This window comes from Electrophorus electricus, chromosome 11 (assembly GCF_013358815.1).
Source record: "Electrophorus electricus isolate fEleEle1 chromosome 11, fEleEle1.pri, whole genome shotgun sequence".
Taxonomy (NCBI): domain Eukaryota; kingdom Metazoa; phylum Chordata; class Actinopteri; order Gymnotiformes; family Gymnotidae; genus Electrophorus; species Electrophorus electricus.
This window is the reverse complement of record NC_049545.1, coordinates 14522654-14549276: the sequence shown is the minus strand read 5'-3', so window position 1 is coordinate 14549276 and position 26623 is coordinate 14522654. Positions and strand designations below refer to the sequence as shown.

Genomic DNA, 26623 nt, shown 5'->3' with positions numbered 1-26623 from the left:
TGGCTAGAGGTTCATATGCGATTTCCCTTTGAATGCAAAGACCGAAACGAAATCATTAGCTACATTCATATTTGCAAGCATGCATCGTGCATTTGAACATTTTTCAAACTTGCAATACAGTTCCATAAAGGTTTGGTGGTTTAAAAACTAAGGCAGACTGCCACGTGCAGCGCCACATTTGGATGTGTTTGAAGTCTTGGAGCTTGACTTCCCTACGTTTCTCCTACAAATGGGCCTTGAGCTTGTTTGGAGGTTCTAGCAGGGGAGTGCAGCTACTTCTATACCAACGATGCTCGTCCGCCGGGGAGCCTGTCCTCTTCCACCGAGCGCGGAGCTTCGGGAGGGACACACATGGACCGGTGAGGGAGGAAGGGGACACCCGCCTAGCCAGCCAGATCAGCCGAATCAACCCTAGCGATCAATGGGGTGACAGATGTCGCAGCCAGATCGCCCTCACATCCGACAACTAAGTGTATCGCGGAAATATATATACGAAAGTATGATCCACAGCTTCTTACTTATGGTATGACCAAAATCCTTCTTGCGTGTTTTATGACACAAATACGTATATCGGCTAATAAAAGGCCTTCTACTTTATAAAACATAATAATGTTGTTTAAATATTGTAAAAATACTCAAAGCTGAAAATTTCCCAAAATGCTCTGCGGCTATGCAAATATACATTACTGCTATTGGTCAAGGAAACCTACAGTAGTAAAGCGTATAGGCGTGCCTAAAATTACGTGTGAACAATGCAGCAGGTTTGATGCATAACAACCAACCATTCAAACTTCGCACGATTTAGGCTAACTTTCGTACAGCCCCGGGGCAATATTGTGTAAGAAATATGAAATGTGGCTATCGGGCTTTCAAAACAAGTGCTTTTTATACGATTGTGATGCTTCCTTTCAGGCCAGAATGATTAGAATATACGTCATTTGTAACATTATATTCAATTATATTATATTATAATTCTTTATATTATCCTTCTACAAGTAGAAAACGGCAGAAAGAAAAAACTCCTGTTGCACGTTCTGTCGTGGTTCACTTTGTAGAACACGGATCTTTGACAGCTATGCGAGGGAATGGATAAAATGACACTACAACAATAGTATATATTAGTTCTGCGTATAAAAACAACGAATATGCCATTTCCATTTTTTCCCATTGCATAAGTCGGTTATGGAAATCAAGTTCCAAATCACTTCATATTCATTACGCGAAACCTGTCATTGGTTGAACATTTTAATAAGGCGTTAAATGTTTCTATAACTATTGCAGGCAGGATTACATTCAGACCAAGTCGCTACTCGTCGTTTAAAGCTTTTTTTAAAGGGGTCAAAGCGTTTATTCCTTTAAAAATGTCAGATAAGGTTGTGCTCTATTACTTCAATGGGCGAGGGAAAATGGAGTCGATACGGTGGCTTTTAGCGGTTGCTGGCGTCCAGGTTTGTAACATGCTTAATGTAGTTCCTTAGAAGTTAAACGAAGACTTGTTATTGGTAAAGTTAATAAACTTTATGATTGCATTCACAGTTTGAAGAAGTCTATTTAACAACCAATGAGCAGTTCCAGAAATTGGTGAATGGTAGGTTAGTAGTCTACTTTTTAAATCGTCCTCATATTTTATGTATCCTGTCTAGTAAAGTAAACGTATTCGTAAGTGAAATTTCTAAAGTATTACGCAATGAACAAAATCAAGCCAACATTCAAATGTCTAACGTTTTACCTGACCTCCAGATGGAGCTCTCATGTTTCATCAGGTTCCATTGGTTGAAATGGATGGTATGAAGCTTGTACAGACAAAGGCAATCTTGAATTACATAGCAGGGAAATACAACCTCTATGGAAATGGTCTTAAAGAGCGGGTTATGTGAGTATGAACACATACATTTACAAATAATAATAATTAATTTAAAACGTATAAGTGAATAAAAAATAATGGATTAAAATGTTTTAAAAAAATTAACAAATTTAGCTGTTTTCATTGAGGGAATCTCAAACGTTCCATAAGAAACATGTAGTAGTGCAATGTTGATTTCTTTTTTTATTTTAAGGATTGATATTTATGCTGAGGGTGCTAGGGACATCATGGAGATGATCATGGTGTTGCCCTTTACACCCCCTGAGAAAAAGCAAAGTCAGCTGGATAAGATACAACTCAAAGTCAAAGACCGCAGCCTTCCAACTTATGAAAAGGTTCGGAAATAAAAGGACTTTTGCACATCACGGCTAGTTAAACATTAGCTTGATTTTGTATTTATCTCCTCTATATAAATTATATAATATTATATCAGTGGCTGTTTGAATGTTTTTATATATGTGGTGTGGCCCTTTTAGGCTCTCTCCAATTCACAGTTCCTTGTGGGTAACCAACTGAGCTGTGCAGATGTTCATCTCTTTGAGGCCACTCTGATGCTGGAAGAGTTATTCCCTGCAATACTTTCCACCTTCCCCAAAATCCAGGTGAGCTGCATGCAGAACACTTGTGAACCTTTCACATAGCAGTTTTTGCACTCTGTTGGCACTGAAATCAAACTGAATTCTGAGATTTACAAAGGCAATTGTCTGTAAAACACACAAATATCTCAAAGGGTTGTTGGATGTCTTTATTGTTGAGGGCTCTACAGTATTATTTATAATGGAACTATCCCATTTTTATTAGGAGCAACAGTACATCTGCTAATTCATGTTTTTATCCAATCAGCGACTCATGTGGCAGCACAGTGCATAAAATCAAGTAGACGGGTCAAGAGCTTCATTGAATTTTTACATCATCAAAATGGTGAAAAAAAATTAAGTGATTTTGACCATGGTATATTTATTGGTGCTAGATTGGCTGGTCTAATTATTACTGAAACTGCTGGTCTCTTGAGATTTTCTTTAGTTTCTAGAATTTAAACAATGGTGTGAAAAACAAAACATTCAGTGATCAGGAGCTTTGTGGGAGAAAATATCTTCATGAAAAACCACAGACTGCTTTGAGCTGACAAAGGTTACAATAGCTCATAGCATACATCAAACCTTAAAGGGGGAAGCGCTACAACTGCTACTAAAAGTGCTACAAATTGATGTAGGAGACTACTGGTGTAGTCCACTCTTGTGAGCCAAGTACAGGAATGTGGGACTACAGTGGGCACAAGCATTTATAATCTATGGACCCAACCTGCCTTGTGTCAACAGTTCAGGCTACTGGTGTTGGAGAAGTGGTTTTCTCAGCAAACACTTGGACACCCTATTAACATTGTTTATACTTTTAATGCCACAGGCTATCTGAGTATTGTTGCTGTATATATGCATCTTTTTATGGCTATAATTTTAGCCATCTTTTAACAGCTACATCCAGCATGATAATGTGCCATATCACAAAGCACAAATCTTTCTAAAATTGGTTTCATGACCACAGCAATAATTTCAGTATATTTCAGTGACCTCTACAGATCTGAATCAAATAGAGCACCTTTGGCATGTGGTAGAATAGGAATTGTGCAGCCTGAATGTTACAATGTGCAACACTGTGTGGAACCACTAAGTGTGGTTGTTCTGAGAACAAAAGGATTATGGTATTATGGTGTTTCAAATACAGTTGCCAAAGGGAGTATACTAACATCACCTTTATGAATACCTCCTCTATTTCTTTCAGGCATTCCAAAACAGGATGAAAGCCATTCCTGCGATCAACAAATTCTTGCAGCCAGGCAGTCAAAGAAAGCCTCCGCCTGATGAAGTGTATGTAAAAACTGTGATGGATGTATTGAGCCACCTTTTCAAGTAGGAAATTACTGACCTGACAAGACTTAAATACTTTGGCCTTATGTTGAAGTATACCTGCACAATGAATAATATATTACAATATTTTCAATAGTCTGTCCTTTTTAATTGGCATATCTGATCTAAGGCCTAGAAATCGGAGCTCAAGGGATCAAAATCAAAGATTCCTACAGTTCCAACATACAGCTAGTTATAAAAGGAACTATACAATATTACTCAGTCTTCTGTGTGGCTGTCAACACAGAACTTTTTGTTCTAAATTCCACAAAATTACAGGCTAAATCACAGTTTAAAGCAATTTAATTAATTTGTCAGTCATACATGAAGACTGATTATAATACCTAAAGCATTTTGATTACATTAGGACAAATTAATACAACAATATTTGAAACTTTTTATATTGTTCAATTAAGTAGATGGATGGGCTATAATTAATGTTTAATGTGTCTTTTAAGATAACAAGCCATCTTAATATGTTTCTCAGCAGTTCTCTTCAATTGTTACATTGTTAACCTGGATAACGAATGAGTGATGCATAATTAATGTGCCTATACGGTGACTGACAGCCATTGTCTATGCATGTATTTTTATCAATAAAAGTGGAAACTGGTTTGTATATTAATTTTAACTTGGAAGAGAAACAAAAGTGTATGACACTTATGCTTTCTACTGAATAATTACTTTTTCTGGCTTCATGATATTAGTAAAATGACAAAGTATGAAACAATATTTTTTTGGAATGTAATAAACGATTACAGTTAGCACAACATAAGTCAAGGGCTGATACAACACATTTGTAGTCAAATATTTTCATATTAACATTTTCAAAAAGAGTTCAGTCACCAAGTAACCAGAGTTCCATTTCATGGCAATTTTCAGAGGATCAGCAGTCGCACAACCATGAGGAGGCTGAAATCAGAATACAGAGTGACCTTTGCTACACTGTCATTAGATAAAATAATGTGGGTTAGAAGTCAGCAGTAAAAATGTTATGTTTCTCTCTAAATATAATGGAAAACTCTGGAGGGAAAAGTATCCAAAACGTTAGCAACATTAAATGTTGATGTAGTACTGTTAAATCAGTCCGTGACAGCCTATGAGAATTCCTTACACTTACAACATTCCTGCACCTTATGATTTACATGAGCTCTATTTTTCTTTTCATTTAATTTACACCTCCTTTACATTAATTCATACTGTATACATATGCAAAAATGAAAATACACTCATTAATTCTCACCTTAATCCAGTCATAAATCCTGCTGGCATTAATTTTCCAGAGTTCTTAAATCTCATTCCCATCACAAATGCCAGAGCAGAAGCAGCAGCTAGAGGAGGAAAAAAGCTGTAACAGCAACGTTGCTAAAAAATATTGTCATAAATAAACAGATAACTTTACAACTATTTTTCATAAACCTGTAAGAAATTACAAGTGACAGGCATCGGTTTCAATACTCACCAAAAGAAATCCATATGTCGCTAGGGTCATTAGTTATCCTATATGCTCCATAAGCAGATATGGTTCCAAAAAATAGTCCCGCAATTAATGACATTGAGCTTCCTATGACATTGAATAACATTTGAACATTAGCTAGCTAGCTAGGTTTAAAATAATTCAGAACATTACGAGATTCGTCACAGACTGCAACAACTTTATTGGCCATCTTAGGAAGTTTCCTACCTTTCTTCTTATAACCCACAAACCCTCCGAATGCTATAGTCGCTGCATAGGCAAACCCCAGCCAGTCAACAGTCATATTGTCCTACAAACAGAAAATGATGGTTACATTTAAAAACAAACTTAGCTGACAGTGATATCCAAGAACCTGAAAGGTACTAAAAAGCACGGTGTCTACAGCTCATTAGCCTAGCTAGCTAGCTGTTAATAGCGAGACACCTAGAAAATGGCTAGCTACCTTACCTAGCTAGTAAAGATAGTATTTTGAACAGGAAAGTAAATCGTTGTCTTTAGTACTTGTCTTGAAACAACCAAAAATTAAACAAAAGAGGGAATAGTTGAATTTGCACAATCGAAACGTTTTTATCAACGATTGCTGTGGTAGTACAAAGAACAAGCAATTTTGTTACGTCACGAGGAAGTAGAAGTGTATCAGTAACTACGGGGTCCAAGCACCCAAACAGCTGTTTTGGGATTTCACTGCTCTATGATACCAAAAATAATTAAATATAATACCCTCATAATCAGTGTTTAGATAGGGAAACACTAAGTGAACGGGGAAACACTGGAGCAAAGGGGCTATAATATTTTTATGGTTTCTATACGTGGTCCCCTGGCAGAAGTGTTCATCAATGAGATTATGGATTATGAATGTACACAATTATCCAAGCATAAGTTTTTTGGGGTTTTTTGAGGGTTTTAAAAAAACACCAAAAATACAAACTTTTATGATATGACTACTTCCATTTGGCAACTGTTTTATATACTGTATATATTTAAGTGTCACATACAGGTGGTAAGGAGTGACTGCCTTTTTGTTTTGGGGTGTGGATTTTCCCTCTGTTTTTGTGTTAGGGAAAAAATGGCAGATCTTTGTGTGTTTCTTTATTATTTTGCCTGAGTCACTCCTGAAGCTTATGGGAAAAGTTGGGGAAATTGTCTGTAATTATTGTATAATACACCATAATACACAAAGACGCCTTGATATTTTGCTATCTTTCTTTTTTTGTATGTCTTGTAATGGAATTATAGCCTAGATGGTGTTGTAAGACTTAATAAAAGGAATTTGTTTTGTTTGCTGCTCAAGCACAAATAACAAACACCCACAAATCTAACACATTGTATATTAAAAAAAAACATTACAATGTTACTATGAAACAAATCAGTAAAAAAAAGACATTATTGTTAAAACTGTAAGGTGGAAGTCAAGTCAAATGTATTTATACAGCGTTTTTCACAACAGATGTTGTCACAAAGCAGCTTTACACATGTCTGAGTCCAAACCCCCAGTGAGCAAGCCAAGGACAAAAGTGGCAAAGAAAAACTTCTTAGAGCATAAGGAAGAAACCTTGAGAGGAACCAAGACTCAAAGGGGGGGCCAATCCTCCTCTGGCCGACAACAGACACTACAATGAATGCCTATTCCGGTTTTCTTGAAGTCCTAATCTGGTTTCTATGGTGTGGGTGTGTCCCACACAAAAACCCATCTCTCATGAGAATTTCTGTCATGAGCAACAGAGAAATAGTTGGCTTGGGTGGAGGTGTGCTAGGCTACAGCAGGGAGGCATGTCAACTGAGACAGGTTGAGGCTCAGTAACAACATGACATCAGGAGTAGGTGTACCTCTGCAGAATGAGAGAATAGATTATTAGGCATGTCCAGGCAAGAAGGTATATAAACTAGGGAAGTATAATGTGCAAGTATGGACTCTGGACTCAAGACTGTGTCTGAGTCTTGAACATTTACAGGAAGAGTATTCCATAGTATGGGAACTTTATAGGAAAAGGCTCTGCCAACTGCGGTAGATTTTCTTATTCTTGGCACTAGTAAAGAGCCTGGACCTATTTATCTAAACAGATGTGGTGGGTTGTAATGTACTAGGAGTTTGCTAAGGTACTTTGGGGCAAGTCAATTCAGTGCTTTGTATGTCATTAGAAGTATTTTATAATGAATATGAAATTTTGCAATGCAACAGTCTGATAGCAGAAGGGTAGGTGCTGTCACAGAACCAAGATGTTCTACATAAATTACTCTGTAACCTTTTACCAGAAGGGAGGTTTAAAAATGTACTGTGCAGGGTGTGAAATATCTTCATAAATTTTCAGTGCCACCTTTCCTAATCTACTGATGTACATAGAGGCAACAGATGGACGTTTACATCCAATGATTTTAGAAAAAGTATGCACCACCTTCTCTAGCCATTCTCTCTCCTATGCTGTTGTACTGCCATATTAGAAAAATATCAAAAAGGTCAACACACTTTCTACAACAGCTTTGTAAAAATATAGCATGCAGTCTCTAGACACATCGTTTCCTGAGCTGTCTTACAAAGAAAAGCCTTTAATGATCTTTACCCAGCAAAGTAGCAGTGTTGTCCTCCCACCTAAATATCTTATGGATAATTATCTCTAGGAGTCAATCCTCTCCTGACCATTAATGGCCAAAGGTGGTGGGTACACGTTCCTTTTTCTAAAGTCAACCACCAGTTAAATTTAGATTAATTATATACTGTTTCATCTTCATCAGAGTCCTAAGAATGAATCATCTGCAAATTTGCACAATTTGACTGAATTAGGATTAGATATACAGTTGCTGGTATATAGAGAGTATAGTAAGGGAGACAGAAAACAGGCTTTGGGGGAACCACTATTAAGAACTCAAAGTGTGGAAATCACACTAGTTATTTTAACCACCTGCCTGCTGTTTGACAAAAATTTGAGAATTCAGTAGTGCACAGTTCTTTTAAGATTGTCAAAGAGCCTTTCTAGGTAGTCTTGTATTAAATGCTGAGCTGTAATCTAAAAACAAAATTTGTGCACATGTACTAGGTGTCTCAGGTTTTGCAAAACACAGCATCAACAGACCTATAGACCCAATGTGCAAACTGGAATGTCTGTCCCATTATTAGAAAGATGACAACAGAGGGGTCTTGGCTTCAAGCTAAATGTAATAAAGAACTGCTTACAGTATACGTGCATTCAGCCAATGTTTTCTTAGACTTGTATAAAAAAAAAAAAAAAGGTTAGGCAATACATGCTGAATTGCAAGTCAACTTGGAACATGTACAAACACATTTGATCCAGTTTGAAAAAGCAAGTAGGTTTTTTTTTATTTGTCTTAGATGAAGGGTGTGTGCAAATTGCACATAATGCACTTGGATTAAATTTATTAAAAAGGACAAAATCTAAATGAAATTAATACATAAAAACATTAACAAAAACATGACCAGTAGCATGCTAGAGTGACCTAAGTTGGTAAAAAATAAATACCAATTGTCTGTCAGCTTCCAATCAAACTACAAATTCAGAAAAAATGAAATAGCCGAGGAAACACAGGTATGGCTAAACATGATCATTTTTTTTTTGTGGTATGTCAATACAAATGTGAATTTTGTTTTGTTAATGATCACTCGGTTTATTGCTCAGCTTTAAATGTTTCACAGATCTGGTGCTTATGATCAGACTGTGATTTCTGAACATTAGTGTAGTAAGAACAAAAGTTGGCACATTGATCGAAATTCTTTCTTGGCTTCATGGAAAATTGAATTCTACAGTAGAAAGAGTATAAAATAACATTCTTTGGCTGCCTAATTTTTTTACTTTCAACAGTATGCAGAAATTAAATGAAAAAATTAAAAAATACTAGAAAAATATATATATATATTTTTTATTGTTAAAAGCAAAAGACAAAAACAGTATATTCTTATGTCACAGCCTTAACCTGACTGATATTCTGATATGTTAAAGAATTGACACTAATATATGGCTCTTTGAGTAATGCAACAGAGGTGAAACATATGCAGCAAGAAATTCAGTGAGGTTCTCTGCCACAGTGTCACAGTTCACAGCTGATGTAAATGAGAAAAGATAAAATGAAAGAGGGACAGTTGTTAGTACTGCACAGGCCTCCATCTTCAATAACTTCATAAATTCAAGCTGAACAAAAAACGACTTACTGCAATGCTTGCAAATTCCCAAAATGACAGAGACAAACACATTCTCAATTTAATATACTCCGATAATAAAGTGTGTGCCCTGCAAAAAATATTTTCTGTCACATTGCCAACTTTAAAACAACCAAAAAGAAGCATATTTTAGTTTTAGCAAGACACACTAACCTAAATATTAGAATGGTATTTTCTATTCAGTATAATTATTAGATGAATCACCTCAACACCATACTTTCTTCTTACCATAATCTAAATTACTCACTGCATTGTTTACTTTAAGAATCTTTCTAAAAACAATTCTAAATTATTCTGCAGTCATTATAAACACTGACTTTACACATACTAGGAACAAAGGAACCACATCCATGACTGATTATGACTGATACTTCAATGAAAAAGAACAGACATTAGTACCATTTTACAAAAGTATTAGTGTTAAATATTTCAAATTTGTATTTACCCATCACATTATTTAGATCATGTCATTTGCTGTCATCATGTTCTAACAACTGAAAATATGCTACTACTTAAACAATCCAAGTATTATGGAACATATGTGAAGTTGTATTATCAGTCCACCAATAAATTCAGCAAGGCAGCTATCCATGTATAAACAGATGTAATTTGAAATAGGCACTTTTTGATTTAGACCTAGACCTGAAATGTTATGCCAACAACACAGCGTACAAGTGGGATAGAGGAGGGGGCATCCACAATGAAATATCAGAACAGTTGTTATCAAACATAACCCACAGTGTTAATCTCAATTATGTGCCATGTAAAGTACTTTTTCTAATGTGAGGACAATGATAATTAGAAACAACAGAATGTACACATTTAATAACCAAAATCTGCATAATCTAAACATTTCTTTAGAAAATTATCCCAAAAAATTTCAACTTTAAACTAAATGAGAGCCCTTTTGAACATTTTATTAGCTGCTACAATATGCATGCCATTTCAAAAAAAATTTATTTGAAAAATCACCAGTTTTTAGAATCTCATTTCCAAAAAGAAAACATGAAAGGAACATTTTGCCACACAAGAGGGAAAAATACCCACTTTGCATTCATATTAAACATACACAACTTATTACGATACATATTCCATAATTTGTGGACATACATAAGGAGGTAGAGTTCATTTTTTTAAAATTATATAGAGTAATATTTCAGTTTCATTTAACCAATATTTTGTGACACTTAAGTACTGAAGATCAATTTAATAAAACAGCAATCTTGAATGGTTATGACAAAAATAAACACTGGGGAAAAAATCAGTTAAGTACAAATAGTCTTGTTGTATTACACACATTTGAATCCAAATGACAACTTTTAGGTTTTTCAAAGCAAATATGCATTAAAAAAAAAAAAAAAATCAAAGCATTCTATTGTATATTCAGTGCAACAAAAGGATCAAAGTTTCATATAGCTACAATGATAGACTTGGAAACACTTTCACTGGGATAGAGAAATATATATATATATAGGGCAATTTTTATACAACAAATTTCTTGATGTATACCATAACATGGCCAAAGTCAGACAGAAAGCTTTAGTTTCAAAGGCTTTAAGTCAGCTTGCATCAATATTCCTTGCCAGTGATAGCATTGTGGTTATATTTTTGGAACTTACTCCTCTTCTTGTGTGACTAAAGTCTTATTCCCATCAGAATTTTCTTCATACACAATTGCAGACAATGTACATGACAATCTAGAAAGATATGCATTAGCAAGAAACTATCATTTTAATGTAGAAACCTAAATGTTATGGCTTAATTAATTTCTTAAAATTTCTAGGATATGGGTGTTAGGTATAGAAAACTCTATTAGCGGCTTCCCAACTGACTTTGACTTCCATGAAATAAACTGGTAAAAACATTCCCAGAGCTGCCCAGTAGGGGTAGTCTATGTGAAGTTTAGGGCTACATTCTGCCGATTCAGTGAGGCTGACTGGTCTGTCCTTTTTAAACTAAAGGCACACTAATTGATCAAATAGCATTAAAGTACAGCTTTTTTTGTATGAATACATCATTTACATTTTCGGGTTTGAGCTTTTCAAAAAAGACATATGCAAATATATACTGTGACATTAGTCAAAAGGCAAAATATTTGCATAATGAAATACGCACAAAAACATTCTGAATAAGTATAATGCAAATACTTGTTGATTTTGTGAACAAAAGCCTATAATTGAACAGCTACAGAGGTAATTGGATTAATGTGTTAAAGGCATATTACAGTGAAAAGCTTCTGCTACACTCTACCTAATAAAAATGTTTGCCATATTTAAGTGACAATATATTGCTCTCAAGTTATCATGTATGAACTAAACACTCTTTGTAGCCTCCAAGTTTGGCAATATTTTGTGAGACATTTATCAGTTGTGCAAAAGGTAAAACAATAAGCCCCACAGTAATCACTAACAAACACCACAATAGCAAATCTGAATACAAAATGGCAAAATCAAATTTTCAAAATTTCATGCCCTACTATAAATAAGTCAACTCCCTTTTGAATATTACCTTCTCCTCCTGTTTTCTCTTTTTTCACTTTATAGAGTAACAAAAGATAAGACCCATGTATTGCATATCACATTAGTGTAAAGCCAAACAAAAATGGAGACAAGACACATAAGGGATGAAGAGAGATGTGCTTTTTCTCCATATAATCACCTTAAAGATTAAAAGTATAAACATATTAAGAGCCACTTATTTGGCAAAATTAATGGGAAAAAAACCCCAGCCCAAATTGTATACCACAGATGACTGAAAGCATAAGCATCTAACCAGTAAACTATATGTCTCTCCACACTGGTGTGAGTTGGCAGGATGTTGGTGGCTTCTTTTATCTTATGCACTTATATGGACCCACAACCAGCCCAACAGAGTGCCGTACAGCCAGGTTTTGGCATAGAGTTTTCTTCCTGGCTCAGTTAACAACATTGGCAAAGTGAGGCCGCTTAACACCAGCAGTGAAGGTAGTGTCTTTGTGAGACTGAGCAGTGACCTTTGACCTTCTCCTGGGAACCTGCACTTTTTGTCAGGCTCATCAGACTCATAGAAAGAGGTCAGCAGCCTAGAGAAAAGGGTTAAAGGCTTTTTAAGGAACCGTATTATTTAGAAGGGCCCTGCCACTAGAATGAAATATGACACAGAATTCTAAGTAAATATTAAACCAGAATTTATTATAGCTATTCTAAAATGAGCAAATTATTGGAGTCAGCAATACTGCACCAGCAATTGGTGCAGCTTTCAGATTAATGTAAGCAGTGAGGGTGGGCACAGGGCATACACAGGCACACTACTCACTTATCCTTGATCTCGAATCTCTCATGAAGCCACCTGCGGAAAAATGCAGGCTCTGTTGGAATTTCCCGCAGGTCTACACGTTCAAAGTAGATGTGCACTCTGGGGCATTCCTTACAAAGGAACTCTGCCAATGAGAAAGTTATGGAACATCTGCCATAAATGCAGCGACCAAAAATGTGTTTTAAACTAAGATAATAAATACATTTTATAAGAAAACAACCAGTAATCAGGGAAAATGGAATAATGTTTGAATTCTTTTGCTCCATGATGTCCAAACATCTAATTGCCGCTACAAAAGAAATCAGGACTGGATGAATAGGGCTCCAATGTGTAATGTCAAAGGTCAGCAATAGCAAATTCTAATAAAACCTCTATCAAATTCTAAACGTTTATGAACGAAGACGAATTATAAAAGCAATAGCAAGGTGCTTCATACTAACCTAATAAAAGAAAACCTAGATTAGATGTAGAAAAGGAGTGGGGGAAAAATATAAAATTGTGAGATTAAAGTGCAAAGGTTTAGAAATAAAGTGTTTTTATATTTGTACTTTGTATATATGTGGTTCGCATTATGATAGTGCCCTTAGTTTGCTTGCTTAACATGGACATTTACTTAGTGCACTCAACTGGACAAATTCTTCTAACATTTTACAAGACTCTATTAGATTTCTATTATATTGTATGAATCACTTGGTTCAGAGGAACATGGCCTAGCTATGATTTGAAACCTTAAAAACTGGTGAAGACTTGTGTTCATACAGTAGTTCAAAAAAGGCTATTTCCATCACTCCAGCATGTTGATGGTGGTCAAAATCTAGTCAGAATATAAGATTATATACAATATATTTATATCGTAATAGATCTGAAAAGTAACAAATTTAATTTTGGAAAGGCAAAAATCATTTAGTTATTGGTAATGACCCAAAATATCAATTATACGTGCATGGTGAAAATTCATGGCAAACTTCTAAAGTGAGTAATACACTTCAAATTTGCACAGATGTTGTAGACAAATCATGGAATGTGACTCACCCCTATGCAATGACGGAAGCAATACAATAAAGTGTGAAGAATGTAGTCATAACATCAATACAACTACTTAGATGCTATTGCTGTTTATTCCTGTGAAAAACAGGATGTTTTCACATTGTTTTTTGCATGACAAGTGGTGGCTTTAATGTTTTTGGGAACACCAAAGCACTGGAAAATAGCACGTCATAACACTCTCTGTTTACAGGAAGTGACAGGAAATCCACATTTATGTATTCTAGTAACTCAGTTGTTATCAGAATTGACAAACAGCAATGCATTCCTCTCAGGCAACCTGATATTTTAAGAAGAAGAATGAAATCAAAATAGAAAGGAGAAAAAAATTTGATATTTATGAAAGATTTTGAGATTGGTGTGCTGCAAGCCCCATCAAGTATAATTTAAATAATCGTGGATGCAGGTGGATAAACACACTAACCTATATGTTAACCTTTGTAATAGATAATAATAAGGCTCCAAAAGAGCTTTGTCCAACTGAACCACCACTGTTACCTGTAAGCATAACAGTATTAGCAGGTCTATTTCTGACAAAGACGTACAGTGATAATGTGTTGAATGTATTATAAATGCATGATGAATTGCATCGCTCTACCTGGCATTGAAGGGGCAGTGCATCTTTGGCCATCTGCAGTCAGTGTGCCCTCATAAGCTACTGTGATGTCGTAAACTGCATCCAGATGCTCTTTCATACATTCTATGGCTACATGTGCTGCTTTCATTCTTGGTGTCAGAATGTTATTCAGTACAGCAAGACCTGCAATAAACCAAACAGATTTTATATAAATCTATATATCTATATCTATATCTATATATATCTATATCTATATATATATATATATATATATATAAAAATATATATCTGCTAAGTACATAGCAATATCTGGTGCTATACAAAATGGAATGATGGGAATGCACACATTTGCACATATATATAAAATGGGAAGCATCTAAAAGAATAATGATTTGCAGTAGGGCACCAAAGACTGGGTGCACTACCAAAAATAATCTGGTGGTTGGATAGTTTTTCAGCAGGTGGGGGAACAATTTGGCCTTGTGTTGCTTTATTAAGCTCATCTGACAATAGCTGGATAATGTTTCTTTGAACTGAAATTCTTTAAAGCTAAAGCACCAACAGCAGTGGCAATATCACATAGATCGATGCTTATTAACCCAGTCCATGGGTTTCACCAGACAGACCACAGTTTTGCTTTATCCCAGGTGTGTCAAAGTCCAGCCCTGAAGGGCCAGAATCCTGAGATGTTTGGTGACTGCTCTGCTCAGACACATCTATAAAACCAGGCAGTTGACTGGTGAGTTGAATCAGGTGCACTTTAAGCATGTTAAACACCAACAGTGAATTGTGGCCAGTGTTATTAGTATAATATTAGTTCGTGTGGTAGTCTGCTGGGCTCTGGCCCTCCAGGACTGGATTTTGACACTCCTGCTTTATTCCCCTCCTAATACACACAACTCAAGCCATTAAGAACACTAAACACCTGGTAGAGGTGTACTGGGAACTGGGTTGGAGCAAATAATCCATCTAGTGGGACCCAAGGACTGTGCTGTGAAAGACTGGCATAAAAGGCTACACTGACCCACTACCAGATTTTAGACATTAGAGCAATTATCAGCATGTGTTAGAAGCATAGATTTGACTATTTGAGTTAAATGTATGGCATCATAAAATAAAATGAAAAAAATGAAGCATATGATGTGTTAACAGGTTATTTGTACAATTCACTTTCATACAGATTTCTCAACAGCTCAAATAATTTGTCAACTCAATAAAATTAGCTTGTTAGTTTTTTGATAGGCTCAGACTTTAAGACCTTACTGCATGTTAAATTGCTTGATGTCATCAATGACACAAAACAGCAATAATATATGTTTGTACATTAAGTCAATTTCTGATTTAGAAAACTGCACAATTTGTTACACCATTTCATTTTAAGGTAATGGTTCATTGATGCAATCACAGCTGGAAATTGCCCAAACGCCACAGGATTTTAAGCCAAGGACATTTCTATTTGGCTGTCATATCCTGTTGTGACAGACACACCATAATTCTCTCAACCCTAAAACTACGGAACCCAACTCTGGCTCTGTCCAAATCAACATTATAAAGCTTTGTTTAAAATATAATTAAGTAAGTTTTCTTCACTAACCTTTAAAATCTAACCATCGCTGTGCAATATGAGTATACTATACAATATCTTCAGCACTGCTAGACTATTTTATAATTATTACTGTAGACTATTATTATATTTTATTATTTTCAGCAAGGCTAGGGGAAATGATTACCTTCTTTAGCAGCAAAGGCCTGACTGCTACTGATTACTTCCTTTATTTCAGGGTTATAACGGGTTCCCTCTGGGAAAATCACAAGATACATCTGGAGAGAAAAAGTAGAACACAGCCTAAAGTATTTACTAACATTAGAGTATTTATGTGTCTGCTGCAAACATGGGATATGACAATTTTAGGTAGGCATAAATCAAAGCCTTCAAGGAATCAAAGGCATAACTTGGAAATGTCAAATATCAAAACCACAGAAAAATTCCGTGGATTAAAAAGATGGAGGTGAAGGGTTTTGCTCTTGCAGAAGGCGTGAAAGAAGTGTCTTATGAGCCAGCTGGAAGGCTTAGAGAGTGTCATGGGAAAAAGTCATTTGGCAATAAATCTCCTTTTTTATACAGACAGTTAAATGTTCATAGGAAGCATTTTAAATGTTTTAAAAAGGGCTATGCCTTTTTACCATTAATCTAAAATGTCAATTGCCAACATGAATCATTTGGTGTGAGCTTAATGAGTTCTAGATGGTTTCTTTCAACATAAACAAATTAATGTACACAAGAACAGTGTTTAGCCTAATGTGTTTGCTCTTGATATGAAATACTGTACATTATTGCATACATACAGGTGTTCCTAAATCAGTCTGGGACTGGAGTTTTCTCCTCATTGCCTTTTCATCGAATTTGGAGCTCCGCTTGACATATACACCACCGTGCTTTAAAGAAACAAATCACATTCCATACAAGAGACCATTAAATTAATAATAGAATATTAAACACACTAATAAGTCTAATTACCACAAATACACTACCTGAGAGAAATACCAGCCATACAATGGAAGCCATTTCAGACCATCTTTTAAGACATATCGTACGTGTCCAAGTGCATTTTGACGAATGGCTAGCATGTCAGCAATGATCCAATCCGCTACATCAAGGGAAATACATGCAATATGATTTAAAAGGATTGGTGCTCTAACAGGGGTACAAAAAGACTATGTAAATACTTCTGATGAATCATACAAATGTGGGCTATGGGAGGACACCAAAACTTACCTGTAGACTGATGGTTGGAAAGATAGACCACACTCTCTTTGTTCTTTGGTATGTCCCCATAAATTACAATCTAAACAATGAATAAGAATACTTGAGGATCAATAAAGTGAGTAATGAATGAAGAATAATTCAGAATCAATACGATTGGCCTTTGAAAGAAAACTAAAAACAAATAATGGTATTAGCATTAGGAAGCATATAATTTTGTTTCTCTTAATATTATCCTTTAAAAAATGTTTTAAAAAATCGAATGAGTAGGCTTAACTAATAATCACATTCACTGTAAGAAAAAAGTAAGCACAATTAAATTACAAAAAGCTCAATACATTTCAGTTTATTGAATAAGTTTTGCTTTTTGGATCACAATGATTTTAGGGACTTCTGTAAATTGTTATTATTAGACTATCACACAAGCATCTGTGTGCATAAATGACTACGAATAATGACATTATATATAGTCTCAATAACAGAGAATTCATGGCCCTCCATCAGTGCAGATAAATATTTCTCAATCCCGGTCTGCACAATCACTCCAAACTGTGTAGGGAAGTATTCCAGGACTAGGATTTGGAAATATTAATTTAGGTCTTCAATGGATAACTTGTCCTGGATGCAAGACAGATATTTACTGTTTTGTTGGAAAAGAAGCCTAGCCTGCTGAAAAAATACTGTCTGCCCTTACTACACAGTTCTTCCTCTGCTCCACTACACCTTCCTCAACTCATGAATAATGGCATTTTGTTTGTTCTAAATCAGTCATTATAACAATGTTTTGTACTTGCTTGAATCATTATAGTTCTCACCAAAATGTGATATTTGGATATTTTAGTTTAAATCATACTAATGTGGGTTAGCATATAAAAGTTCATAAAAACTACAGTTAAAAAATAAAGACAGAACAGACATTGTTGGAATGACCGCAAGCCTAATAGTAAAAAGAAATTATTTTAATCTTAAAAACAATATTTTAATAAATCAATAAACCAAAAGCCTAAAAATATCTCAAATATATTCTGGCACTACATTAACATAACCTTGCATTGCCTTATAAAAAAGGTGTTAATACTGGCTTTTATTGATACAACCAAAGCACCATATCTCCATCACAGTCCTTATCTAAAAAATTCAACTTTTCACCCATACAGCACAATTACAAGACACACCTTTTTTTTTTTTTTTTTTTTTTTAAAGATGTGTAGGTGTTACATACTGATTGATCTTGCTTTGCAGGTCAGTCAGGATGATTTAGATTACAGGTAAGCAGTTACATCTTGCAACATAGAGTATTGTTTGAAGTGTTATAACTTAGCCTAGAAGGAATAGACTACAGTTTTGCCAAATGTTTTTAAAATGGTCTTGTAAGAATGTCACAGATGATTTATATCTATGGGGTTGATATTAACATGTCATTGTATATAAATTAGGGCTAAACCTAATCTAGCCTAATACCTAAAAAGATATGTCCTAACTTTTAGTTCTGATAAATGGTACAAAAGGAAAAAATGATCAGCAACCGCAATCTTGCAAAAAACAAAAAACAATCCACAAACACACACAACTGTGCACGAGTTTTAACCATTACTGTTTCTAAGCGTTAAGGATAAAGTCAGTAGACTCACCTCAACACCAGTGTAATTTTCAAAGAAGAATAGGACCATGCTCTGATAGACTGTGTATATTTGGTCGTCCACTTTGTGGTACAGTCTGGCTGGTAGGACTGTGGACAGTAAACGCCAGGCGCCCCATGACAGGAGGTAAGCCGGGGCAGTGCCTATCATAACCGCGGCTGGGAACCAGTAACGCATCGAATAGGAATGCACCACCAAAGACAGCAGCATCTTGTATGGCACAAATAAATCCCTGCTTGCATTCAACTCAACTGACAAATCGGAGTAGAAAATCGATTTCCAGACTGATGGGTTCACTAGCAAGCTAGAAATAACGTTACAGACTGTGACTGACAGGCATTAATTTTGCTACTATCTGACTTCCGGGCTATCGTTAGCTTATCAGCAAGGATGTGACGGGTCTAGACCTTTACATACACAAAAACTAAACGATTTCTCTGAATTAGCTAAGTAGTCTCTTCTAGAAATCTAATTCGGTTTAACTATAATTTCCCTGGCAGAACAAAACACTTCCTGACCAGTTACTTTCACTAACCTAGCTAACATGCGACTTGAAGACGTAAAGTCTATAAACAAACGTGATTTATTGTTATAAGTACCATCAGAGCCAAAACACATCACGAACAATAACTTTACTTCACAGAAGCTTTAAAAGTGTTTCGTGTGACCTATTCTCAACAGTGCGAAATACAGGCTGCAGTCAAAAGTGAGGCTAAATGCTAACTTAGTAAAAGAGCTCTCGCAACCCTTCGCAAGTTTACCTACGTGTTAGGTAGCCGATTCAAATGAGCAAATGACTAATTAAAGCTAATGTATATAATAAATCTTGGGGTATCAGTGCGTCACAAATCAGCAACATAAGTTTGTTACAAAACTAGCTAGTCGTCCACACACCAAAGTCACGCCACATTCGCATTATGGACCCCATGTTGCAAGAAGTGACATCAGCAACGTACTAGTATTGCACGCGCTCATTGGTTGCAATACAAGTCCTAACGTGGCGGTTGCTAAGACGGAGGACAACACCTCTTTCCAACTCTAGGAGTAACGCGCGCACGTGTTCCAGGAGTATAGCACGCGCACGACAAAAATACCAAGTGAGTATTTGTGCAAGATTTCAGTGAAGGTGTTTTGTTGCAAACCCTCAGGTTTTCATCTATCCTGCCCCTAACTGAAGTGCTAGGGCTTCAGTACAACCGTGATGTTGAAACGTAAAGAGAAAGTCCGCGCTCTGTATAATAGGAAAATGTGCATTAAAACGTGTATTAAATAACTAATACCGTACCATGACTGTACGTATCAAGGGGGTGGCCCGTGGCCTTTGCTCAGAAGTCATATAGAAATCATATACAATATATTTCTGATTAACTTAAGTCAGACCCTGTGCTCTATGCCAATAAATATGATTACTGGCATACATACCAGTTTAGCGTTTTATTTTTATTTACAAAACTTTTACAAAACTCAAGAAATGTTAACACAAAAACAGGGTTATCAAAACAAACACCAGCAATAAGCTGAATACATACTCTACTGAGTTAAAAAATTAACAAATTTCCATATGATTCACAGGAATCCATTACATCTGCTTTTTCAGTCCAAAATATACTTGTCATGTGGGAGAAGCACAAGATGTGTCACACAATCTGGAAAATAACCAGAAATTACAGCTTTGTTAGAAGGATATTACCATACACTGTACCTTACACCATCATACAGCCACAAATCAGAAAAGGTTGGGACAATGTTAAAATCATAAGTGAACACAGTACTTTGTAAATTCTGTTTTACTTGTATTACACTGAAAACAATATAAAGCACATTGTTTTACTAAGGAGGGGGGTGCTTATCTTAAAACAATTACAGCAGACACCCATCCATGATTCTGAAGTATAAAATTTAGAGTAAAAGTTGAAAAAGCACTTATTAATCCATGAGTGATCCACCTGTTATACACCCGATTCATCAATTATTTCTGCTATAGACTGATTTGCTGTCTTTTGGCGTAATTGATGTGAAGATCCTCCCAGTCTTTTTGGAATGTTCATATATTTAATACTGAATTTTATTAATCACATTTTCAGCCTGTTTAATAGATAAGAGATTATATTCTGTTTGCATAAGTCACTGTTTATACAAATCTTGATATGGAGACTCTGCCATTACCCTGTCTAGCCTGAAAATATCATCTGTTAGTTTCTCAAGGTTTCTCAAAAATCTGTTTGATTTTTTTCCTAATGAAGGAGGAGTAGGAAATTATCTGTCCTTATAAATATGTCTTCATTGATTCCCAAATAGTTGAGGGGGATATTCCCAGGGTGGTATTATATTCCAGAAACAGAAATATTTCCTATGAAATAATAAAACATTCATAAGAAAATAAGTTGTTTAAATAGTTTGTTTAGTTGTTTAGAATGGTGCGTGGTTGGAATGTATAAAGTCATTGTTAATGGGGCATGATCAGATATCACAATGGCATAATACTTACAATCAAGAGTATAAGGTTTTTATTAAAAAAAAAAAAGTAATCTATACGAGAGTATGTTTTATCAACACCTGAGAAAAAAAGAATAGTTGTTCGATATAGGTTTATGAAACCACCAAACCTCAGGCCCACCATATGTGCCAAGAAAAAGTTTGACTGAATTAGTTGCTTTAGAAGGGGCAAAATGGGCAGATGAGCTTTGATCCAAAGATGAAAGCACACAGTTCATGTCCCCCCCCCCCCCCCCCCCCCCAAATAACATGATGTGTATCCATATTGGGTAAGTCAGGAAAAGAGATTTGTAAAAAAAAAGAAAAAAAAAGAACTGTCATCCAAGTTTGGTGCATAGACATTAACACGAATGCCTAGGGTATTATACAGTCTGCCTGTTACTATAACATATCTGCCTGCTACATCGGCCTCCACACTTAACACATAACAAAAGGAACCAGTTTGTTAATTATTGCTGATCCCCTTGATTGAGTTAAAAGTGGAGTGGTATAACTGACCCACCCATCCATCTCTCAATCTGAAGTGATAAGGTGGGCCCAGATGCATCACCTGTAGAAAGGCAATTCGTACCCCAAGCTGTTTCAAGTGGGATAGAACTCTACTACTTCTGACAGGCTGGTTTAAAGATTTTACATTCCAGCTCACAAATTTTAACTGGCAACCTGCACGTCTGTGATTTGGATGTACATTATTCATATAAGGTCACTGAATAAATGCCATGTCATTAGCTCACTGTGGCACAAAGAAACAGAAGTCTTGACATTAGGTGTAGTTTGTTTCCAACATAACAAGGTGACGTATAAACACTACATAGCAATATCCACACATTAAAGTGCTTGTTAAGAAGAGATAGTTCCAACAGGTTGTTCTGCTGTTTACACAGAATAAAAAATACAAATAAAAAGAATGCATGAGAACAAAACATGCATAGTGACAACACTGTGGCACAAAACAAATCAAGACATTGGAATATTGCTCCATAACATCTTTCTCGAGCTTAAGCTCTACCTGAAGAGGTCAACTCAAAAGTGCAATCTTTCACTTATCCATCTATAAAGTAGCATATTCCAGTATCACCATTTAGGCTCAGAGACAGATCAAACTTACTGTACCAGTTCAGTCTAAATGACATTGGACTTCACATAACCCATTGTTTCCAATGGATCCTGAAACTCTTCTTCAGACCCACTGTACGTGATGCAAAGTCTAGCTGGATAGAAGATGCTGAAACAAACATCATTGGATCCAGAAGCAGATTCCTGACTTCAGTATATGTGGATCGGGCACACACCATGCTGGAAGGATAATCCAGATATATGGAGATCCTCTCCCAACCATATTGCAGGGGGCCAGCTTCTCTAGCTCTGCATAAGATCTCCACGCAGTCCTGATAATAGTGTAGCTCAGCCACGTGACATGAGGTCTGCCACCTGGCAGCCTTTGCTGAAGGCTGCAATGCAACAGATATAAAATAACATCCCTCTTCATATGCAGGACTTCTTTAAACAACTTTGAAATGTAGACAGGAGAACTCAAGCCCGGCCTCTCTGCAACATTTAATATGTGAATTTTCACTCTCCTCATTCGCCCTTCCATATCAAGACATTTTTCTTGCAGTTGGGCTACTTCTAGCCCGAGCAGGCATAAGGTCGTTTGCCATTTCGTAACCTCATCTGAGGTTGTGGAAAGGCCGTGCTCCAAATCGCTAATGGATTTTTTTCATAGCTTCCTCATCTGTATGAAGCAGAGTAATAGCAATAACTTCCTCCTTCACAACCCATCTCTCTTCCTTAATACCGTCAAATTCAACAGTTAATTACCTTAATAACAGTTAAGCTTAACAGTTATATCTTCTTTCAAAGTTGAGAGAATCTCGGCCTTCACATCTGCCAGCTCTGAGGCCATCGAGTGACTCCTACCAGTAGTGCTAAGCCTGTTAGCAATGTTCTTGCCTGTGTATGTGTACTGATGCAAATTTTTGGCCATTTACCCAAGAATAATACAAAAGTTCCAGAGGTACATGTTACACGTTCATACAATCATCCAGTGCCTCTTTTTTCCTGAATAGTGCCAAAAAACTTTGATTAAAAATATCATCATAGCTCCTGACTTTCCAACCTACTCCATCACCTGCTCAACAGCACCTCCCCAAGTTTACATTTACGGCACTTAGTAGATGCTTTTATCCAGACTGACTGACAAAACGGCTTTATCATCTACTCATATAATGCATCCTGGACAGTACATTAGTGTAAAAGACACCATTGTACTAAGATACTGCTAGATAAAGGAGTTATTGTTGATACCTAGAATTTTTTTTTTAATGAGTACAAGTACAATACTGATCAACAGTTTTACTTCGGCCAAAGTTACGGACACAACCCAATATAACGACTTTTGTACTCGTTGCTGGTAACAGTCTGGATGGTCCTCTTCTTCGTTGGTCTGGAGCACAGTGCATCCATTTCTTCCAAAAACGACTTGAAATATCGATTCTTCTGACCACATTACACATTTCTACTGTGGGAAGGTCCATCTTAGATGCCACCGAGGTTAGAGACGTCGATGGCACTTCTGGACACGGTTAACATAAGATTCCTTTTGGCTCAGTAAAAGTTGTAAATGGCACTTGAGGATGTAACTACATATCATAGTGTTTGCTAAAGTAATCCTGAGCCTATGTGGTTATATCAGTGACATGTGAAGGATCAGAGATCATGGTTATTCAGCTTAGACTTGTGCTCTTTCCCTTTTTTCACTGAAATTCTTCTAGATTTTTGAAATCTTCTGATCACATTATGCACTGCAGGAATAATCCAATCCCTTCCCATCTTTCTTTGAGAAACATTGCTTTCAAACAATGCATGTGAAGGCTTAGGCCTTTCCTGGATGATTATTTTGTCCCACATCATGATTAGTCACCTGTTTCAAATCACATCATTAAATATTTTACGTCATTATTATCTGTACAGCTGACCCTGTCCCAACTTTTTTTGGACTATGATACAGGCCTAAATGGAAGGAATGGATTCACATTTCCAAATGAAAAAAAGATGACCAGATAAAACATAAAATATTTTGTGTACATAATGTCTGCAACGAAATACAAAGTCAAAGTATATTTAGAGGTCACCGCTTTCTTATTTTATTTGCATTCACCATACCTTCCCAACTTTTGCTGATTTGTACATGTTCCTTTGGCTTCTGTAAAAATCCACGTTAATCCATATCCTTACCTAGAATCCACTGTTCTGACAGACACTTGGTCCCCTCAGGCTTCTTGCCCTTGTATTCCCCAATGCAGAGGCCAGCTTGCCGGATAGTCCGGCACACCGTCCCCCCGCAGAGCTGGATGAGCTCCCCTAGACTGTGGCAGGGCGGCTTGGACAGCAGCGACACAAACATGATTGGCTGATTCTGGAACAGGTCTTGCTGGTGCTCCCCAGCTGACAGATGCTGTTGCAGTCGGCATATCTGTAAGGAACACAGCAAAGTCTTTGTTATACCATATAAATACTAGGTTTTTAAGTATAGGTTTTGCAGCCTTGACACAAATGCCCCAAATATTCTGCTGAAGTACGCTTGTAGAGTTAGAGTACACTGTAGAGTACACTGTGTGCACAATTATTAGGCAAGTTGTAATTTTGAGGATAAATTTTATTATTGAACAACTACAGTTCTCTCGGTCAATCCAAAATGTTAATAAACCTCAAACCTGAATATTTAATAAAGTAAAAAGTAAGGTTTTGACATTATTAGAAGAATATCTATGTGTGCATAATTATTGACCTATTAATTAACTATTAGTGTGCAAAATTATTTTGCAAGTAAATGAAAAACAGAAATTTTCCCATCACACTTGTTCATTTCAAGTTAAAGTGAGAATAACAAACAACTCAAAATTTACAAATAAACAAAAACATTTTTTTTTTAAAGTGACCAATATACAGTAGCTACCCTTCTTTTCAATAACTGTCATAAGCCTTCCATTCATGGAGTCTGTAAATTTCTTAATCTGTTGACGATCAACTTTATGTGCAGCAGCAACCACAGCCTTGGAGACACTGTTCAGAAAGCTGCACTGTTTTTCTTCACTGTAAATCTTCTGTTTAAGAAGGGCCCACAAGTTCTCAATAGGGTTTGGATCATGTGAGGAATTGGGCCATGTCATTATTCTTTCATCTTTAAGGCCTTTACTGGCTAGCCACGCAGTGGAGTACTTCAATGCATGCGATGGAGCATTGTCCTGCATAAAAATCTGTTCTTCTTGAAAGATGCAGACTTTTTCCTGTACCACTGTTTCAAGAGAATGTTTTCAAAAAACTGGCAGTAGGTTTGGGAGTTGATTTTGAGTCCATCTTCAACCCGAAAAGGTCCACCTAGCTCATCTTTAATAAAACCAGCCCATAGCAGCACCCCACTTGCACCTTGCTGGCACACGCGTCGAAGTGGAGCTCTGTGCTTGTCCAGCCATGGATTGCTTGTCGATCCATCTCGTCTGTCAGCAGTTCATAAAACCTCTGAAAAATCTGGGCACTCCAGGTAGGTTTCAGTTCTGGAATGTGACAGCGCTGGAGGATAATGGGTTCCTGGTCGCTTCAAATTTGATTCTTCTCTTAATTTGCGTCTTTTTTTCTCAACATGTTTCTTGTGACCCTGTTGACTATTTGCAACAAAACGCATGATGGTTCTGTGATCACGCCCCAATATCTTAGCAATGTTAAGAGTGCTGGATCCCTCTGAAAGACCTTTTACAATTTTTGACTTTTCAAAGTCAGTTACATCTCTTTTTTGGCCTATTTTGCCTGAGGAAAAGAAGCAGCCTAATAATTATGCACACCTTGATATAGGGTGTTCATCTCCTTAGGACACACTCTCCCTCATTACACAAATACATATCATCCGATATGCTTAAATCCAATAAGCACTGAAGTTTATACAGCTTGGAGTTGGAAAATATGCATAAAAATTATGATATGGACAACATACTCTCTTGCCTAATAATTGTGTACACAGTGTATACCTCGGGCATTTTTTTTTTTTCCCTCAGTATTTCAAAACTATACACGGAAACCAAGCAAAATGCAGGAAATTTCTGAACAAATGCACTTTAACTCTTGCCATTCAGTGTTTAAGGCCTAAATCCAGCATTAGTAAATACAAGCTGAGCAATAAGCTTAATCCTTTGAAAGCAGCCCACTGCTGCCTGAATGAAAATTCCAATCACTTACAGAGCACGGTTTGCACAACAAACACTTAAGCACACCTGCTAAACACTTGCAGATATTATGATGAGGTATGTTGCTATTACACATTATAAAGAGCTTAGTGAAATCTGTCACTACTGCTGCTGTCTGAGTAGTAACAGGACCATACTAGATGCATGGTAATAAT

General features: G+C 36.3%; 4 protein-coding genes across 5 annotated transcripts in view; 1 reads left to right on the top strand and 3 right to left on the bottom strand.

The window, feature by feature from the left end:
• The first annotated feature begins 1255 nt into the window (after window positions 1-1255).
• gsta.1 (glutathione S-transferase, alpha tandem duplicate 1) lies at window positions 1256-4399 on the top strand. The gene is made up of 6 exons (XM_027023589.2): window positions 1256-1448; window positions 1537-1588; window positions 1741-1873; window positions 2058-2199; window positions 2341-2466; window positions 3644-4399. The coding sequence occupies exons 1-6, from the start codon at window positions 1362-1364 to the stop codon at window positions 3773-3775; spliced, it is 672 nt and encodes a 223-aa protein (XP_026879390.1). The 5' UTR covers window positions 1256-1361; the 3' UTR covers window positions 3776-4399.
• Window positions 4054-5875, bottom strand: zgc:163080 (uncharacterized protein LOC799515 homolog). The gene is made up of 5 exons (XM_027023600.2): window positions 5693-5875; window positions 5453-5534; window positions 5231-5332; window positions 5012-5099; window positions 4054-4680 (listed from the first exon to the last, which is right to left on the bottom strand). The coding sequence occupies exons 2-5, from the start codon at window positions 5526-5528 to the stop codon at window positions 4647-4649; spliced, it is 300 nt and encodes a 99-aa protein (XP_026879401.1). The 5' UTR covers window positions 5529-5534; window positions 5693-5875; the 3' UTR covers window positions 4054-4646.
• Window positions 5876-10707: 4832 nt separating this feature from the next.
• Window positions 10708-19654, bottom strand: agpat5 (1-acylglycerol-3-phosphate O-acyltransferase 5 (lysophosphatidic acid acyltransferase, epsilon)). Its single transcript, XM_027023499.2, has 8 exons — window positions 18724-19654; window positions 17105-17174; window positions 16861-16976; window positions 16675-16764; window positions 16059-16149; window positions 14350-14511; window positions 12708-12831; window positions 10708-12474 (listed from the first exon to the last, which is right to left on the bottom strand). The coding sequence occupies exons 1-8, from the start codon at window positions 18940-18942 to the stop codon at window positions 12249-12251; spliced, it is 1098 nt and encodes a 365-aa protein (XP_026879300.2). The 5' UTR covers window positions 18943-19654; the 3' UTR covers window positions 10708-12248.
• Window positions 19655-20165: 511 nt separating this feature from the next.
• mcph1 (microcephalin 1) overlaps window positions 20166-26623 on the bottom strand; it is a 32479-nt gene continuing 26021 nt past the window's right edge. For both annotated transcript variants that reach the window (XM_027023881.2, XM_027023874.2), the window contains exons 13-14: window positions 24466-24703; window positions 20166-20378 (exon numbers count right to left, since the gene is read on the bottom strand). In XM_027023881.2, the coding sequence (XP_026879682.2) occupies window positions 20326-20378; window positions 24466-24703 (291 nt within the window). In that variant the 3' untranslated portion in view covers window positions 20166-20325. The remainder of the gene's footprint in view (window positions 20379-24465; window positions 24704-26623) is intronic.

Bases quoted from the DNA above. Each gene is read 5' to 3' on its own strand.
- gsta.1 (XM_027023589.2), top strand. From the start codon at position 1,362: ATGTCAGATAAGGTTGTGCTCTATTACTTCAATGGGCGAGGGAAAATG. The intron at 1,589-1,740 runs GTAGGTTAGTAG...CCTGACCTCCAG, and splicing joins GTTCCAGAAATTGGTGAATG to ATGGAGCTCTCATGTTTCAT. The intron at 2,200-2,340 runs GTTCGGAAATAA...TGGCCCTTTTAG, and splicing joins GCCTTCCAACTTATGAAAAG to GCTCTCTCCAATTCACAGTT.
- zgc:163080 (XM_027023600.2), bottom strand. From the start codon at position 5,528: ATGACTGTTGACTGGCTGGGGTTTGCCTATGCAGCGACTATAGCATTC. The intron at 5,100-5,230 runs GTGAGTATTGAA...TTCCTCCTCTAG, and splicing joins CGACATATGGATTTCTTTTG to CTGCTGCTTCTGCTCTGGCA. The intron at 4,681-5,011 runs GTGAGAATTAAT...TTCTGATTTCAG, and splicing joins GGATTTATGACTGGATTAAG to CCTCCTCATGGTTGTGCGAC.
- agpat5 (XM_027023499.2), bottom strand. From the start codon at position 18,942: ATGCTGCTGTCTTTGGTGGTGCATTCCTATTCGATGCGTTACTGGTTC. The intron at 16,765-16,860 runs GTAGTGTATTTG...GTTTCTTTAAAG, and splicing joins ATGGCTGGTATTTCTCTCAG to CACGGTGGTGTATATGTCAA. The intron at 16,150-16,674 runs GTATGTATGCAA...TTTTCTCTCCAG, and splicing joins AGACTGATTTAGGAACACCT to ATGTATCTTGTGATTTTCCC.